This window comes from Vidua macroura, chromosome 5 (genome assembly GCF_024509145.1).
Source record: "Vidua macroura isolate BioBank_ID:100142 chromosome 5, ASM2450914v1, whole genome shotgun sequence".
Classification (NCBI taxonomy): Eukaryota; Metazoa; Chordata; class Aves; order Passeriformes; family Viduidae; genus Vidua; species Vidua macroura.
This window is the reverse complement of record NC_071575.1, coordinates 7,557,068-7,575,411: the sequence shown is the minus strand read 5'-3', so window position 1 is coordinate 7,575,411 and position 18,344 is coordinate 7,557,068. Positions and strand designations below refer to the sequence as shown.

Here is an 18,344-nt window from a genome sequence, read left to right as displayed (position 1 = left end):
AGAAACATTTGGCAATCAGGCTACCTATTTTATTAGAAGAAGGAAAGCTGTGTCTTCCCTTAAATTTTCTTGAAATCAGAAACACTTCTTTTTTTCTGGGACCATGCCCTAGAATAATCCAGTTTCTGTAGTGCCTGTATGCTCACTCCATGAAAGGGCCATTTTTCAGGGCCAACTAAAAAGTAAATGTTACTGTGAAAATTAGTACCAACTAATATTCCAAGATTGCCTTTATTTCTTGGTGAGACACTGCTTGCCTTTGATGTACTCCTTCTGAATTGCTTGGGTTAGAGGCAAATACAGTTAGGGGAAGAAACAGCAGAGAATGCATGAAAGGAATTTCTTGCAGAAAAGCAGTACATGTAGAGCTTGCACTGAAATTTCAAAGGTCTTCATTATTTAGGTGAATAATTTAATTTATTATTGAATCTTCCATACAGGAGATTTGATTTGATTAAAGGGAACAGCCCAGCCATGCCAATTTTCTACTTCTGTCTGTTGTACTTAAAACAACTGCAGGAGGAGAGCTTGATTCCTGGCTCCAAAGCTCCATATGCTTCCATTTCTAGCTGGTTTTTTTTGTTTGTTTTTGTTTGTTTGTTTGTTTGATTTTGTTTATTGGGTGCTTTGTTAGTTTTGAATACAACTGTCTCTGCATTTCAGCCTGTCTGGGCTTTGTGAATGCGCAGAGGTGTTTAGTGCTGCCTTGTACAAGATGTCAAGTGTGATGGAGGTTTGCAGAGCTTTGCTTTCCAAAACAAGGCAATAATGACGATGCCAGCCTCATTTGAGGAGTCACTGCATTCAGAGTTTGGTAGTTTCCCATTCAGCTGCCTGCCTCTTCCTTGCTGGAGGTTCAGAAGTGTGGCAGGACCTGCAAAGGTGACAGGTGATGTAACCAGACTCCGGAGATTATTTTGTTGTGAAGGATACAGCTACTGTATTTGTGCAGTCCTGGAAGTGTTGGAGAAAGCTGAAGGAGATGAATCCACTGGCTGCACAAGGGCTCCTGCTGTACTTTTCCTTTGGTAGATGCATTGGTCTGTTCTGGGAAAGGTCTAAGGAGAGAGGAACTGAGGAGCAGAGAAGCAGGAGCTCCACAGAAAGGGTAAAGGGCATGAGAATAACAATCAGCAGTTCAAAACTTTTACTGCTATTTGTTGCAAAGCCAGAAAGGAAGAACCTCGATTTGAGTTTGATAGAAAACCAGGAGGATCTGACAGATGACTAGAAGGATTTTTGATGAGGATTCTACCTTCACTTAGCTTCCCTCCAGTGCTCCAAGGGCAAACAAGATCTGAAGGATGTTTGACAAATGTCTTCTTTCTTTTTTACTTTTTTCCCCTCTGTTAAATGCCCCTCATGATTACATTAATTGCTGTAAATGGAATTACTCTTGCCAGGAAAAAAGGCAGGCACTCTGTTTTCTTGTGTTCTCTGGAGACCACACCACTCTTAAATGCTCAGATCTTGTGGTGATTCTCTCTCACTGGAAGGATTTTCTCTACAGCCAAGATCTTTCCAGGCAGCTCTATGGGAAGAATAGGAGAAAGAAGACATATCTGGGTGTTGCTGCCAGGGAAAAGAGACAAAATCTCTGCAGGCAATTGGAAGGAGTCCCTCAAAGAGAAGGCAGAGTGGTGTTCAAGAAAACAAATGTTTTGCCACAGCAGCTCTTTTGAAAATGGGGGAATATCAACTCTCTCTCCATATAGGGATTGAATAGTAAGCACTATAAACTAACAATAGAAGCAAGGACAAGTTTCTACCTTAGAAAAATCTTGTAACTCCTTTGTGCCTCTGTTTATCCTTGGAGGATAAAGAGCTCTCTCTATAGAACACATAATTATAGTTGTGTAATATGGAAACCTCAGCAGCTGGACCAAAGTTGGGAAGTTGGCCCTTTTGCTTTTTGTCTCTGCAGAAGTTCAGAAGTGGCTTTTTTCTCTCAGACTGTCTCTGTTAGATTTAAATGGTGTCCAAATTAGTTTCTTCATTCCTCACTTTGCCTCATCTTTGGTTCTCTTATGACAAATACAAGACCTGTGTGGAGACCCTTTACTGCAGCCAGTGAAGTTCACGGTTTTTCCAACAATCAAGTCCCAGGCCAGCTCTTACTAACTTTGTGCTCCCTCTGTTTAAATTGCCCATGTCCCAACATGTGTTCTGGACCTGAGGATGTGCTAAGCAAAGAGCTTTTCTGGGAGCACCAGGAAAGCTTTGTTCAGCAGGTCTGAAGGAGAGGCAGCACCAGAAGGAAAGCAGACACCAGCCCCTGTGAGGCTTTTTGGCAAATCTCATTCCTTTTTATTGCTGTCTGTGACTAAGTATGGATAATAATGCATATGAAGTCTTGGCAAAGCATATGAAGAACAAGAAAATCTAATCGTATTTATGTTTCTGTCCCTCTGTGTGTGTGTGATATGGGTGTCTGATGCTACCTTGACCTATCCAGAGGGGCTGCTCCTTGATGGTGAACACTGCATTGAAAGCTCTGACTGCTCCTGCATCCACTCTGGAAAACATTATCCTCCTGGCTTCACCATCTCCCAGGACTGCAACTCATGGTAAACCCTGTGCTGCTCTGGTGTGGTTGCTGTAGATATGTACTGCACACTGGTCAGTGACTGTTTTGCATTATCTTTCTAGAAATCTCTCTTCCTTAAAAAATTTCCCCTTCACTGGCAAAGGACTTGCTCTCTTACTGGAATTCCCAGCCCCTTCCAAGAAGTGAGCTGTTCACAAAGGCAAAATCAGCTCTGTTTTTAAAGGGATATTTGATCTGATAGAACAACATGAAGGTCACACTCCTTCAAAGAGCAGAGAACTACCTGTTTCCTGTGGATAAGACAGACCAGCAGGTTCCCATGTCTGGGTAGTGTCAGTGGTGGCGTCTTTGTTTTGACTTCCTACTTGTATTTAACCTTTAAACCCCATTTCTTTACAAGAGGAATTAGCCAAAGGCACGTCCTTGGAACTTGTTACAGGACTAATGAGTCTTCCTAGCATGGCTCACAATTTTTCTTTCACCCCTGAGTACCAGACTGGAGGGGAAAACCAGCACTTTAAAGAAAGGAAGAGGAGTTAGTCACATATTCCTGATCTGGTTTTGTGTTCGGTGTGGACATATTTGTGTAAGGAGTTTGGACAACTCTTTACTCAGAAGTTTCCAATTGGAGCACAGAAGGAGGAGGACTCAGTGAAGGCCATGACTTGCAGAAGAAAGGTGGTCTGTGCATCATCCCTGTTAATCAGAAGCTTTTCATTACCTGCACCATGTGTCCCAGAACACAAGCCATAACCATGATATCAGCATTTTATCTTTTTCCCCACAGAACTCTGCAGCTTTGAGCTTGGCCACATTGTTCAACCTTAGTGCTCTTGGGAGATGAGTGTAGCCTGACAGGCTGGGTTTTTTATTGCTTGTGTTTTGTTACTGCTTCCTATTATTCAAACTTGATGCTGCTGTGGAGAACATAATTCCATTGACTCTACATTTAACATCCTCAATAATCTGCCTCCCCACAAATGGTTTTCAAGGGCTGGGATAATTAAAGGAATGAGAAGAATATAGTGGCTCTTGAAACAAGGAGTGCAGAGAGGGCTGTGGAAGACACTGGAGGTAATCACAGCAGGGGAGTTTGATGTAAGAAGAAGTAAAGGGGAATATATTTGTTTAAGGGCTAGTGAGGCAACTTTCACTGCCTAAAGATGGGCTGTGAAGAGGATGGGGCCAAACTCTTCCCCAGAGGCAAACAGCAAAAGGTTGTGAAGCAATGGACACAAGCTGCAAAGGAAATTCTGTTTTGACACAAAGAAAAATTCTCCCTTCTCCAGTGCTGTAGTGGAACAGCTGCTCAGAGAGGCTGTAGGGCCTCATCTTGGATATTTCTAAACTCAAATGGGCAAGGTCCTGACCCACCTGATCCAGCTTTGACATTGCTTTCTCTGAGTTGGGGATTGTAGTAAATTATTTTCCTAGAAGTCCCTTCAAACATTTTTTCCCCAGTGATTCTGTTGTATTGACAGATATACCTTGAGAACTGCATTGAACCCATTCCACATCAGTGGAATATAGCTGAAAACTCCATTAAACACAGAGCTTTGACAGGGAAAACCAGAAATCCTTGAGTTCTGCAACCATACCCATTCATATTATCAGCAGTTGCTGTCAAATGACGGGAAGAAGGGATGAATACATTAAGAAATGAGGTTGTGGGAGATGGAAGGGATGTTGGGGACTGATCTAACTTCCCCGGGACAGATGACAGTTTTCAGTTTTTTTGGGAAAAATGTGCAACAGAAGATTTATATTCATGTACTTTTGCTTAACTTGCTGCTATCTCTTTCCTAGCATTTGTCGACGTGGCACGTGGATTTGCAGCAACGGGGAATGCCCAGGTATGTTGGCTTCACTCTTTCCAGGTTTTGACAAATAAGCCTTACCTATGCCCCTCCCACTCATGCCCCACTTATGTTTTTGTTTTTTTTTTTTTTTTACCTCAAAAAGCAAATCTTTGTTTTTCCTTGCTTGCTCCTGTACAATCCAGTTGGGATCCTACTTTTAAGTTCTTCTCCTGAGACAAGTCAGACTTGCCCTGTGTGGTTTATGTGTAGCAACGAAAAATCCTGTTTGGTGGGAAGGCCAATTCCTGCTTTGATTACTTAGTTTGCCAATTTTAAGAGTCTGTATGTTCAGAGGATTGGCTTGCAGGTAGAGGAGCACTCCTGGCTTTCTTTGACCAGGTACAATTTCTCATTGTACCTTATTGACCATGACAATTCCCTCATGGTCATGTTGCAGCCAGAGCCCCAGGGAGAAAGTGGCTGCCCTGCCTTCCATGGGTGCTGGCAGACTGGAGAGGCAGCTCTGCAGATGCAGACTAGGGTTATGGCTGGACAGGAAAACAGCAGATTTCGAGGCTATGGTGATTTTTTGTTGAGATGAGATTGTGCAACCCTCACAAGTTGGGGGAATTGCAACAATCTTAAGGTGTTCTATCAAAATGTCTGTCTTTTTCTACTAACATGAAACTTCCCTGACCCATCGATGCTCTGTTTCATCCTGCTTTAGACCAAAAGAGCACTTCCCCCAAAGTATCAGCACTTAAAGAAGAGGATGAGGGTGGTGTATGCAAATACTCAAAATGGAGATGACATTTTTTAGTGAGCTGTCCCCTGTGCTTGCTCATTAAGGATCTCTACAAGTGCAGAGAATCTCACTGTCTAAAATACAGCCTCAAGCACACAGCCCAGGCTGATTCATTACATCTTTTAGCTAATGGGCAGTAGCATGATTACAAACAAGAAATAGGCGCTTTTCTAACTTCAGTTTTTCCTTACGTTATAGTTTTTAATGTCCTTGCTCTCTAGGCTGTGAAGACCAAATTTTTATCCTTAACTCTGGCCACATTTTCTTCATAGTAATTATAGAAGTGAAGATAAATCTGGTATTGAGGCTTGCAAACAGATGTTGATATCCAGCTCTGTGCAAGAAGTAATATAGCATTGCAGCCTTTTTCTGAATTGGGAAGCTGTCCCAAATGAGCAGAAATGGAAAAAAAAAAAAAAAAGGCAGCTTATTTTTGTACCTTCTGACAATATATCTGAATCAGTTTTCTGCTAGGCTTGTTCAAGACTGAATGTTGTCTACCTGCAGCTGCTGTACATGTGCCTGCTAAAAACTATAAGCTGTACTGGGACAGTACGGGAGGGCAGCAAAGCCACACAGAGTAGCCAAATTTATGTTGTTACCTGTGATGTTTGTCTCTACTTGAAGTAATATTGCAGCATATTTTCATTGTTGGTTAGTTGCCACAAATATTTCTAAAATCATGTGTCCAGAAAATTTATGTAGTTACTTGTATAAACTCTAGGTAGTTCTGTTTTTCTTTTGGCCAACTTTTTTTGGTCAGGAAAGATTGCTTTTATGAAATATTGCTTTTATTGTGGGAGTGAATTGCCCAGCTGTAAATTTGGTGATAAGATGAATCCAAAGCTGGAGCTGGCTGGCACTACCAAGAGGCTTTCAAGCTGATATCATAAAGGAAATAATTATGAAGGCAGAAGGTTTCAGGAAATTTCATGGGATGCATTATATCAAATGGAGTAGACAGAGGGACCCATAAGAAAAGACTTGGCCACAGAAAAGAAAATTCCCTTTCAGGAGCAATGCCAAAGGCTGGGACTTGTCTTAGATAGCAGCCCTCAGTTCTCTGTACTTCAAACCTGTCCTTGTTTCCTTGTTGCAGAGAATGCCCTGAAAATCAAACTCCAAGGGATGACAAAGATCCATGAAGTGCTGGACTTCTGTTAGGGTCGATCAGAGCTGTGCAAGGCTGGGAATCCTCAGGATCTGTACTTTAGCATCAGCTGCTTTAAGATAGTAAACACTGAATAATATGCTGAAGAGGGAAATGTCCACATGATGTTCATTAGACAGATCTTCTGTGGGACTCAAAGGCAGCAAAGAGAGAGTAACTCATGGAGTTCACCTGCCAACTTGTAACCTTTCTCCAACCTTTGGCTGGTGATGGCCAGTGTAGACCCAGCACTTGAATTTTGTTCTGGATGAGGAAACACCTTCAAATATTGATATGTTTAAATAGCTCCTTTTTCTAGTAGAAGGATGGTCTAGCAGGCTTTCACATTATTCTGTGAGGATTGTACATGTAGCTATAGAATTATTTTTAACTTTCTGTTAGTTGAGATGATGGTTCAGGGTGAAGTCCAACATAAATTCTACCCTTGGAAGGACTCCCATAGACATTATCTTCCAGCTCTTCATTCTCGTAAGGTATTTTATGTTAAAATAACGTATTGGTATTTAAGGCATCCCAACAAAAGAATACAGGCTTTTCCATAGGCACAAATTTCAACTCTTGACTGCAATTTATTCTGTATTCCTCTGTTACTACTGGTAATGCCTTACAGAAATAAACAGTGAGATAAGGATCTTGCTGGTGCTTTCTGGTCTGTGTGGAGCTCAGGCCTTGTACAACCTGTTCCACCAGGGCTGCTCTTCCCCCTCAGAGGCTTGTAGGGGCTGAGCAGGATTTTGCTTAAATCTGGCACTGGGATGATTAATGGCTTTTTGCTTTTTCCAGGGGAATGCTCTGTCACCGGCCAGTCCCATTTCAAAAGCTTTGACAACAAGTATTTCACCTTCAGTGGGATTTGCCAGTACTTATTTGCCAAGGATTGTGTGGAAAATTCCTTCTCTGTAATCATCGAGACGGTGCAGGTAACAGCAGCCTTGGCTGGTGCTTCTGCGCATGCTCTTCAGAGATGGGGCAGGGCTGTAGGACTATGACATGAATTGCAGAGGCACAGGCCAACAGAAGTAATTTCCCTATGAGATAATTAGTTTAAATAACAGATATGCAGTCTTTCTCCTTAGTTAATAAGTGTTTTGCTTCTCCTCACGACCATTCCCAGGAGCCTGCCTGGGGATGGAGACTCGTGATGAGATTTGGAGAATGGGCCGTTGCAGACTTTGCCAACTGAACAGAGGCGAGGGTGCACCCCTTGCCAAGCACCCTGGTTGCTGGTGCCTCCTTAGTACCTGTGGGGAAAGGACATTTCCTTGGACCCCAAGCAGAGTGTGCTGGCAGAGCAGTGCCTTGCTTCATTTCCCATTTAGTCAGATTGGCTGGTGACTTTTTTGTACTCACACAGCAGCTCCTGACTTCGCTGCCTCCCCAATGGATGTGAGAGAGGCAGCTGCAGAGAGGCAGGAAAGGGAGCCAGACCAGTGCAGGGAGGGATGAAGGGGAATGTCACAGGGAGGTTACACAGTTGTGAAATGAATCGACCAGTTGTGCTTGGGAAAAGGTGAACAAACCTGGAAACTGAAAAGGACCCTGAGGGAAGGAGAGGGGAAGAAAGGTGATGGGGACAGAGGAACTGAAAGCAGGGAGACAGGAGACTGACAGGAGGGAAGGGGAGTATCAGCCTGTCCAGCAGCACTAGGGAAGTGCAGGCTTTGGAGAAACGGGCTGTGACAGTTCTCCACACCATCTGTGTCTGTCTCCTGCATTAGAGAGCTCTGATAGTGCAGCTCTGAAGTCATCAGTGCTTGGGAACCTGCAGGACAGGTTTCCACTGAAACTTTCCTTTCGAAACCAGGGAGGAGACGTGGGGCCCCCGCAATCCCTGTTCCTCATCTGGTTATCCCACAGCCAGGAAAATAAACACCCCAGGAGCCTCGGGTAATGTGACCTGCGTGGCTCTTTCCCAGGCTGTGTGGGTCAGGTGTCCTTCCTGCCCCTGCCACAGCTCTGGGGCTGGTCACTGCCAGGGGTCTGGTGGAACACCCACAGATCCCTCTCTAAGTTCTGAGATGGGGAGCTCGGCCCTGGTGTGTGATTAGCAGGATAATGGAGGGAAGGCTGCCAGCCTGCTGTTTGTGGGATGCAGAAACCAGATCTATAAAACCAGTGTGACACTCAACACCTCCCAAATTAGATACTAAAATGCCTTCTGGGACTAAGTCACCAAGAAAGTGAAAACTGGATGTTTGAGGCAGATTTTCCCTTCTCTGCAGTGTGCAGATGATCCCGATGCTGTGTGCACTCGCTCTGCTTCTGTCCGGATCCGGGATATGGACAACAGCATCGTTAAAATGAAACACGGAGGAGGAGTTGCGCTGAATGGACAGGACATACAGATCCCTTTGCTGCAAGGTGTGTTCACACGGGCTGACTCTGGCCAGCCACTGAAAGGCTCCTGCTTAGTAGTGGTTTTAGACATGCCTTAGCCCAGCTTAATCAAAGAGTGTTTTCAATGCCAAACTCTCTTGCAGTCTCTTCCAGAGGCTCTGTCATTTCAGCTTCTCTCCATGCAGCAGACAGATCTTGACTTGGCTCCTCTAAAATCAGGAGAATTAAGCTGGTCTGCAGTTGTGAGATGTATGGAAATCACTGTTGGTCTATTCTTTTTTGAAATGACTGTTTTTCAACCAGAAGTTTGAAATCATGGAATCACAGAATGATTTGGTTTGGACCTTAAAGATCATCTTGTTCCATCCCCTGCCTTAGGCAGAGACACTTTTCACTATCCCAGGTTGCTCAGAGCCCCATCCAATCTGGCCTTGGACACTTCCAGGGATGGGACAGCCACAGCTGCTCTGGGCAATCTGTGCCAGGAACTCAGCACCCTCACAGGGAAGAATTTCTTCCTGATATCCAATCTAAACCTGCTCTCTGTCAATGTGAAGCCATTCCCCCTTGTCCTGTCACTAGATCTTGTAAAAGCTCACTGGCACCCTGTGGTTGCCTTCAGGTGCCCTCCGTGTCCAGCGCATGGTGAGGAGTTCAGTTCGCCTCACCTATGGGGATGATCTGCAGATTGACTGGGATGGTCATGGAGAACTCCTAGTGAAGGTACGTTTTCTGTCTGTTTTATTTCTGCCTGTTTGCGCTCTCTCTCATTCCACCCAAGTATGTACAAAGATTTTCTTGTCTGAAGTCAAAAATTGCTTTATGTTGCATGTTAGACATTCCTTTCTCTTTTGCTACCCCCAGAGTAATATACAGGTTCTTTTGTATTCCAGAAATAAACACTTCATCTTAGACATCTTAGAGCAGCTTGGTAGCTTTTTTCTCCTCCTTTTTTTTTTTTTTTTTTTTTTTTTTAAATGTGTGTGTAATGACAGCCATTATTAACCATGAACCGTTTTGTGTTTTGTTCAGCAGATATCCTCCAAACTGGAGTTTTGTTTTTGTTTGCTTTGACTGCCCTGTCTAAACCAACAGATGTGAATGACTTAAAATAAGGGAAGGAAAGGCCCCCAGAGACACAGTTACTCATATTTTCCAGGAAATAGAAATCAGCTCATAGAAGATGTGTTGTGGGCTCCTTCTACTGTGAGGAATATTTGAAGTCAATCTTGATTAACAATTAGGTTTTGTCAGTGCTGCAGACACAGCGAAGTGTAGAAAAACCGAGCCAGGTTTAACAGAAATGATCTGTGAGGAAACTGTAAGCACAGACCTGCTGCCTTTGAACCCCCCTTTTAATAGAGGTCTGCTCACTGAGAGGAGTCTTGCCAAGAAAACCAGTTTTCCTGGGATTTTCTGCCGAGTGGTAAACACTGCCCTCCTTGAACCATGGCATTGCTTTTGCATTCTCCTTGCCTGCCCCAAAATCTGGTTTAAATGTCATGTCTGGCACAGCACAAAGGGTTATCAAAGCCAATTCAGAACTGAGTTCAAGAGTTGAAAAGAAAACATATAAGAAAGGTCTGGAATAATTTTAGAAAGCATCTGTGGGTTTGTGGTTGTTGTTTTGATTTAATCTGTATCTCTGTGCTCTGAGGGTCCTAAAAGTTCTTTTGGGGCTTAGAATAATTCACTTCAGTCCCTTGGCACATCTCAGGAGTTTTGGTTTTCCTCAGTATTCGAAGTATTTTTTTCCCTGGTCAGAGACCCATATAACCTGGCAAGTTTTTTGTCCCACTGAAAACAAACCTAATTTTCTGCTCCAGATCGTCTACCCATAAAAGCAGTGGAAGTTTCTCCAGTTGTCTGCTTCTTCCCTTGCTGAGCATCTAAAGCATCTATTTAATTGCTTTTGGAGAGTTATTTTATGCTGGATTTGGAGACTGACCTGTTGCCAAGTATTGCTGACAATAACTGGAGGAAGTGATAACACTTCCATTACCTTGTTCTGGCAAAAATTCTTCCTGTGTTCCTCAAGAAGGCTCTCCTTTCTGTGACTGTCTGATATTTGTGATTTGAGCTTCCACTCCAAAATACTCCACAATCTGGACTTGTGTGAGTCACTGCTCCATCTGCAGAGTACATGAAAGAGTAGTAATACTCCTAGTATTTATTTATTTTAGAATATTTATTCTCTAATTGTTCTTTTTGATGCTCCATATTTATTCTCTGACCACCGTATTTGAATGCTGGGTAGTATTAGGTTGTATTTTGGAGGATGCTTTTTATTTATACAGAAAAACTGTTTTCTTTGAAAATGTAGATTTTTCTAACTTTTTTTTTGTTTGTTTCACTGTTTACTCCTGCAAGCCTGCCTACACTAGCACTCAGCTACATGGATACAGAGGGCTAATGTAGCATCAGAGCTCCTGTGCTTGTAATGTACCTGCAATGTACATTACAAACAGAAACTAACAGAAACTGACAGTTCCTACTAAAATAAAAGGTATTGGTGCCTCTGTGATGCAGATGTTGCTTAGGAGATTTCTCCCTGTTTACCTCTAGGTTTAGGGTCATCTTTCAGCTGCCCCTTGATTTGCAGCAGGAATAAAACAGGGTGAAAAGTGCACCTGCTCTGTGGATTGTTGGAAATTCTGCTTTTAGTGTGCTTAAAGTTTCTCTGGGCAGGAGGAAGGTCTAATGTGAGGTAGCTTTAGGGGGTATTAGTTTATTCCTTATTTTATCCAGGGTCCTCAGTGTTGAGGGGAACATCTCCAATATTGCCTCAATTTTGTGATAAAACAGCCTGTTTTAAATTTCCTTCATCATCCAATTTTCCTTTAAAATATGAAATGCTCCCAGGTGCCATTGGAATGGCATGAAAAAAAAAAAATGCAACCTCCACTGTTGCCCTGCTCATTTATATGAATGAAGGGTGAGAACAGGGAAAGACTAAACTGGACTGCTGATCAAGGCATAAAAATAAGTTATTTTTCCTCTTAGTTGCCTTCTGAAATTCACTGTACTGTGCAAAAATTGTCCTGCAGCTACTAATAGTAGCAATTCTGTTAGAAGTTTGAAAATACAGTACAATGGCATTGTGTCTGTAGCATTTTGATGTGTGTTCAAGAATTTTCTGGACTGTTAAATTGTGTATGGTTCATTCCTTAAAAAATCTTGCTCTAAGTGGTAACCTGTTCTGGAAGATGACCAGGCTAATGTTGTGTTCCTTAGGTGTCCCCAGTCTACTCTGAAAGGATGTGTGGGCTGTGTGGAAATTATGATGGGAACCGAGGGGATGATTTCCTTACACCTTCTGGCATGGTGGAATCCCTTCTGGAAGACTTTGGAAACTCCTGGAAGCTCAATGCAGACTGCCAGGACTTGTTAAAACAAGACAGTGACCCCTGCAACCTCAATCCTCATTTAGGTACTGAACTCTATCCAAAATTAACGTGTGCAGCAAATGGTGATCTACCATTTACATAAAAAAAGGAAAATAAAGAAAAAAAAGAAGGAGCTAATGTTGCATACATTACCACCACGGTGGCTGTAATGTATGTTTTAAAAAACCTAATAAACAACAGCAACAAAAAAGAAAAGGAAAAAGAAACCAAACCCACACACACAGACTTGTATTGATGCAGGCTTTGTAAGCAAAACGTATATTTTGTGAAAATTGAGAACAAAAATTAGTTTCATTTTGCAAATATAAAAAGGCAGCAGAAAGCAAAGGCCCTGTAAAAGGAATTACAACACCAGAAATAGTGCTAACAGAATGTAAAAGCATTGCTTTTCCTTGATTTGTTTTACTAGTGAAACATTATTCTTTCAGTAGAGCTCATGACATATGAGCTATGGTGTTATCTGTGCCTGCCTGATCCTGTTTTATTCTTGTGGGGTTTGTTTGGGTATTTTTTTTTGGTTTATAAAAGGAAGAGAAAATGCTTACTGTGGCTCCTCTGGCTTTCCTTGAAAGCCATGTTGATTGATTGATTGATTGATTCAGTGTGAGCATGTCATTTTTCTCTTTTTAGCCAAATATGCTGAGGATTCCTGCTCAGTTCTGATGTCTCCTGCCTTTGAACCTTGTCACCGTGAAGTGTGTCCCACTCCCTACGTGAAGAACTGCCGCTTTGATGTTTGCTCCTGCTCCGGTGGCAAGGATTGCCTGTGCTCTGCCATTGCTAATTATGCAGCAGCCTGTGCCAGGAAAAACATCCTGGTGGAGTGGAGACAACCCGACTTCTGCCGTAAGTGCACTGCTGCTCAAACCCACTTATTGGCCTCCTCCTGAAGGAGTTTTTCTAGAAACATTGTGTGAAAGATCTAGAATGAGATAGCAGATTTTCCTTATGCCAAATAATGAGAGTACATCTTTCCTCCACACTGGTAAGGATGCAAAAAGTGTTCCCAGGGACTGCTCAGCACTGGGGGAGAGAAGCATTGATCTCACACAGATCCACAGAACTTTTCCCTGGATTTCCATTTTCAGTTACTCACCTGGAAACTTTCTGAATGTCCTAGGGTAGGAATCTCCCAAGTGATTTGTCGTAATCCATGAACTGTCCTTTTTTGAGGCCCAAGCTTCCCAGGTCCTGACCTCATCAATGACTCCTGAACGTGGGGTTATGGAAGAAGCACAAAAGGGCAAGACAAACTTGTATCAGAAGAGAATTTTGGCAGTCTTGTGGCACCACCCCTGCTCAAAGCGAGGCTAAATTACTGTAGATTGCCTGAGGTTTTGTCCAGACAAATTCTGAATATCTGCAAAAAATCGAGGTACCACAGCCTCTCCGACATCTCTCTCTCTTATCCAGAACGAGATTAATAACCACATTGCCAAGAAGCTGGAGCAGAAGAGTCCAACACCTTTAATTTATTTTAATTCTCTCTTAGGTCAATGTGGTAGTAAAAAATCCATTGCCATGTAATTTTGATTGAGCACGGACATACTTTTCCCATAAATATTTGTGAAGTGAATGTTTTTCCATTTTCCTGAGCAACTTTGTTATTAAGGAAAGAAGACAATTGAAAAATCTGGGGGAAAGCATGTGTGCTTGGCAGCTCTCCAGATTTGTTCTGTTACTTTTACCCAAGCAGAGGGTGGGAAAAACATTTATAAACTGGGTGTGTAAAAAGTGGAAAAGAGAGATCTCTGGCCTTCGACCTGGTAGGGTCTGCAAGGTCAGTAACCACAACTTTTGCAGACTGGAGAGTGCTTGCTGCAAATGAGGACAAACCTAGTTTATATTAAACTACTGCATGGTTTTATAATATTTTACCTAGTTTATGTAAATGTGCAGATAGTGGAACAGTAATGTAATCAAAATCCTTTCAGAACTCTGCAGGTCTGGAGGCTGAAAGAAAGAGCAGTGATAATGCCCCATTGCTCTTTCTGTAATTGAACAAGTCAATTTTCACAATTAATCTTTAATAGTGCAGAGCTGCTTCTTCCTTTCTGTGCATTACAGAGAGCTTTGTGCTCTCACAAAGTGACGATTTCCCTGATTGCAGATCCATCAGCCCCCCTTAAATAATCCTGATGCCCTAGACATCTCCTGACACATGAAGGAGAGCAATCCCTCTTTCTTAATGGGTTTGAGATGTGAATGTGCAGGTTGTGTAATTTGTGCTGATGGCCCAATGCACTGAATGTGTGTTCCACCCCTACCTTCATCCCCAGAGATTTGGTTTCTTGGGAAATGACTTGACAGAGCTTGCTTGATTTGGAGTGGATAAGTGTCAGGGAGCAAAGTCATTAGTGTAGCACAGCATTTCTGCTGTGTGTCAAGCTATCAAGTGCATTCAGCTCCCCTATCTTTGACATTATTTCAGTTGCAGTTTGATTATTTAAGACCTGACTCATACTCCCGTAACCCACCATGAATAAGCACCAGAGCCAATCCCTTCATGCTGCAAGGGAGGAGCAGACAGGCCACACTGTGAAGGGCTGTGTCTCTTGTGCAGCTGCATGTAAAAAATTGGTGAAAACCCAGGCTGAATGGCTGAGCCCAGAGAGTGGTGGTGAATGGAGTTAAACCCAGCTGGGGGCTGGTCACCAGTGGTGTTCCCCAGGGCTCAGCAGTTGGGCCAGTTTTATTTAATATTTTAATCAAGGACCTGGGTGAGGGGATCGAGTGCATCCTCAGTTCATGGACAGCACCCAGCTGGGTGGCAGTGTGGATCTGCTGGAGGGCAGGAGGGCTCTGCAGAGGGATCTGGACAGGGTGGATCCATGGGCCCAGGCCAGTGCTCTGAGCTTCAACAAGGCCAAGTGTTGGGTCCTGCCCTTAGGTCACACCAACCCCCTGCAGCTCCAGGCTGGGCAGAGGGGCTGGAAAGCTGGGAAAGGCCCTGGGGGTGCTGGGGACAGCGGCTGGACGGGAGCCAGGTGTGCCCAGGGGGGCAGGAGGCCAATGGCACCTGGGCTGTGCCAGCCAGGGTGTGGCAGCAGGGCCAGGGCAGTGACTGTCCCCTGTGCTGGCACTGCTGGGGCCACACCTCAGATCCTGGGGCACGGCTGGGAACCTCAGGACAAGAAAGACACGGAGGGGCTGGAGCGTGTCCAGAGAAGGGAATGGAGCTGGGGAAGGGGCTGGAGCACCAGGAGGGGCTGAGGGAGCTGGGGGGGCTCAGCCTGGAGAAAAGGAGGCTCAGGAGGGACCTTCTCACTCTGCAACTCCCTGACAGGAGGGTGCACCCAGGTGGGCATTGGGGTCTGCTCCCAGGGAACAAGGGACAAGAGGAGAGGAAATGGCCTCAGGTTTCACCAGAGAGGTTCAGATTAGGTTTTATGTAAACATTATTCGTGGAAATTGTTATCAAGCACTGGCACAGACCGCCCAGAGAAGTTGTTGAGTCACCATGCCTCAAGGTATTTAAAAGCCATGTGGATATGGCACTTAGGGACATGCTTTAGTGGTGGACTTGGCAGTGTGGGGTTAATGGCTGTATTCAGTTGTCTTTTCCAACCCAAATATTTCTGTGTTTACCTGTCTCATGTGTGTATTGTTCCATGGCACAGGGGAATCCATCAACAGGTCCCTAGATCTTTCTTCAGATTTTAGGACATGTTGCTAAGCCCATTATGTTCCTTAATGTGGTAGTGCTGGAGTGGTTGGTGGCTTTGCATGCCTTCTGAAAGAGGATTTGTATAGGATAAATCTGAGAGTGCTGGAGTAGGGTATTAAAGACAGGCTCTGAGAAGCATCTGAGAATGTCTACACGGCATGGTGGGCCTCAGCATGGTGGAGAAGCTGTGTTAGATCTAGTCCTGGCAGGGTGCACCTCCACCCAGAGGTGGCAACATTTTCACCTTGTGTTACTTGAGGAACTGGTCATGGTTTGTCTCTCACTCTGATTTCAAAACCTGCCCACAAGAGCTGCATGAGCTGTTTGATGCAAACACATTTTTTCCAATGCTTTCCCACTGTTTCTCATCTTATTCCTGGGATAGGCTGTGCTTTGAGCACAGCATTGAGCTGTTTTGGTTTTATAGGAGCCATCCACAGAGACTAGATGCACCTTCCCTCTTCCTCTCATTTTCCTGTCAATAATGGGATGGGGTATTTTTTAGTGGCAGTGTATTAAATAGTGTACAGACTTCAGGCCTCTCGCAGATCACTTGTCTTGCCTTTTTGCTGTTAAAAACAGATGTTGCTGGGAAGGGATCGAGCAGTGTATTGGGATGTGGAGTGTAAGAATGGCATTTGAATGCATAACTGGAAAAACAGGGGATGTTCCAAAAATTTTAGGAGGTGCATGGGCAAGGAAAATCATACAATGGTTTGGGTTGAAACTGACCTTAAAGATCATTTTGTTCCAAGGGACACCTTCCACTTTTTCCAAGTCCCTTGCAGCCTGTCCTTGAACACTTCCAGGGATGGGACAGCCACAGCTTCTCTGGACAACCTCTGCCAGAGCCTCAGCACCCTCAGAAAGGATGAATTTCTTCCTAATATCTAATCTAAACTTGCTCTCTTTCAGTTTGAAGCCTTCCCACACATGGATTACAAAGCTTTATCAAAGAAAGGAATCTACTGCAAATCTCTCCATGTGGACAGGGAGAGTTACAACTGACTAGAAAGTAGGGCAGCATGTTTGGCTCATTTATCCCATCCTTTTTTGAATCTTGAAACTCATAAACTGATGTACCCATCTGAAATCTACGAAACCAGTTCCATGCTTCCAGAGGTTCATGTGTAGCAAATAGTACTTTTGGCTGAGGCCTCATAGTAGTCCTGCTGGGATGTGACTTTAATAATGAAAGTTATTTTTAAAATGGTCCTCAGCCCTGGGCTGTACCTGTTCAGGGTTTGATTTACTGCAAAGATTAGGCTGATGTAAATCAGAAGCACATTTTTGTGAATGCTGCCAAAAACTCCTGTAACAGTGAATGAGTATATCTTCTGCTCAGTCCAGAGTTAGGAAGCATTTGCTGTATTGATGAGCACGCATTTCTTGGGCTGTGTTGTCAAAGGTACATTAAGCACTTTGGGCACAACTCCCAGACTTGGGAGATTTTTGCTCTTAAGAAGAGTTCAAGTCACCTTAGATGCTTCTGGGTGGATTTTCAATTTAGGGTGTTACACTCCCATATATGGGGCTGCAGCAGCCTCAAGAGAAGCTGGTGCTCTCTCCAGTCTCTCTCCAGTAGACAGGAGTAATTCTTCATTTCAGAAGAGTTTTGTGAAGGTGACCACGAGCCACTGGTCAGCATGTAGGCCTTGCTTTGCTAGTCCAGTGAACACCTGGCTGAGGCTGCAGGACCATCCTGTTATTCCATGGCTGCCAGAGTTCCCAGGGGTGTGTGCTAGAAGAGAGTAGGGTTTATCACATCATTCTGCAGGAATGACAAGAGGAAGGGCTTTCTCTGTAACCCTTTCATCTTGGTTTCAGCAAGGTACAAATGTGCCAACTTCATTTGCAGCTGCTTCCCTGAACATCATTCCTCATCACCTTACAGCTGTTTGCTGTGGAAGGTTGCTACAAAGGACAGTGTAACTCCTGGTTATCAGGAAGCCTGTTAAATTCAAACTCTTGATAAAACAAGCCCGTTTCTTGGCTTCTGCAGTGTGTTGTCATAGCTGCCACCTAGTGCTGATGCTGATGTGTGCAGAGGTGAATGCCTCAAAATCGGCCCTGTAGAAGTGGAGGTTTTAAAAACGAAGAAGCCAAAATGGCTCCGAAGGCCATAATTAGTTTCCATATCAAAGAATTCATCATCAAAACTTGTTAGTATCAAGGTTTGGTGCCACTGTCCTCTGGAGCCCAGGCTAGCTCCCAGATGGTCCGGCGGCAATGGCAAGAGTGGAGAACCGACCAGGTTAGGACATTGCCTGAGCCAGAACCTCTGAGCCAAATGCCCAGCACTGGACACCCCTGGATGTGCAACGAGGATCGGATAAAGGAGGCAGGAGAGGCTCTCTTGTGGTGTGAAGTCCAGCAGGTTTATTGGGTGAGGTGAGGGGAGGGTACACAGGAGAGGAGAGCTGAAAGGAATACAGGCAAGCAGAGCCCCCAGCACAACTGCGCACAGGTTTTTAAAATGTCACAAAACAGGGGTTGAACACAATGAGACAACCAATGAGCAACTCTTAGGGTGTGGTTTTCAGGGATGCCACAAATCAGGGTAAGGGAAGGAGAGAGGGTTCAATCTGGGATTGGTCCCAGAGGTGAGGA

At 44.0% G+C, this 18,344-nt stretch overlaps 1 protein-coding gene across 1 annotated transcript in view; it reads left to right on the top strand.

The window, feature by feature from the left end:
* Nucleotides 1-18,344, top strand: part of VWF (von Willebrand factor) — a 119,967-nt gene that overhangs the window by 20,312 nt on the left and 81,311 nt on the right. The window contains exons 9-15 of the mRNA XM_053978117.1: nucleotides 2,456-2,567; nucleotides 4,355-4,401; nucleotides 7,107-7,243; nucleotides 8,546-8,684; nucleotides 9,283-9,383; nucleotides 11,895-12,090; nucleotides 12,698-12,913. Coding sequence (XP_053834092.1) covers nucleotides 2,456-2,567; nucleotides 4,355-4,401; nucleotides 7,107-7,243; nucleotides 8,546-8,684; nucleotides 9,283-9,383; nucleotides 11,895-12,090; nucleotides 12,698-12,913 — 948 coding nt within the window. The remainder of the gene's footprint in view (nucleotides 1-2,455; nucleotides 2,568-4,354; nucleotides 4,402-7,106; nucleotides 7,244-8,545; nucleotides 8,685-9,282; nucleotides 9,384-11,894; nucleotides 12,091-12,697; nucleotides 12,914-18,344) is intronic.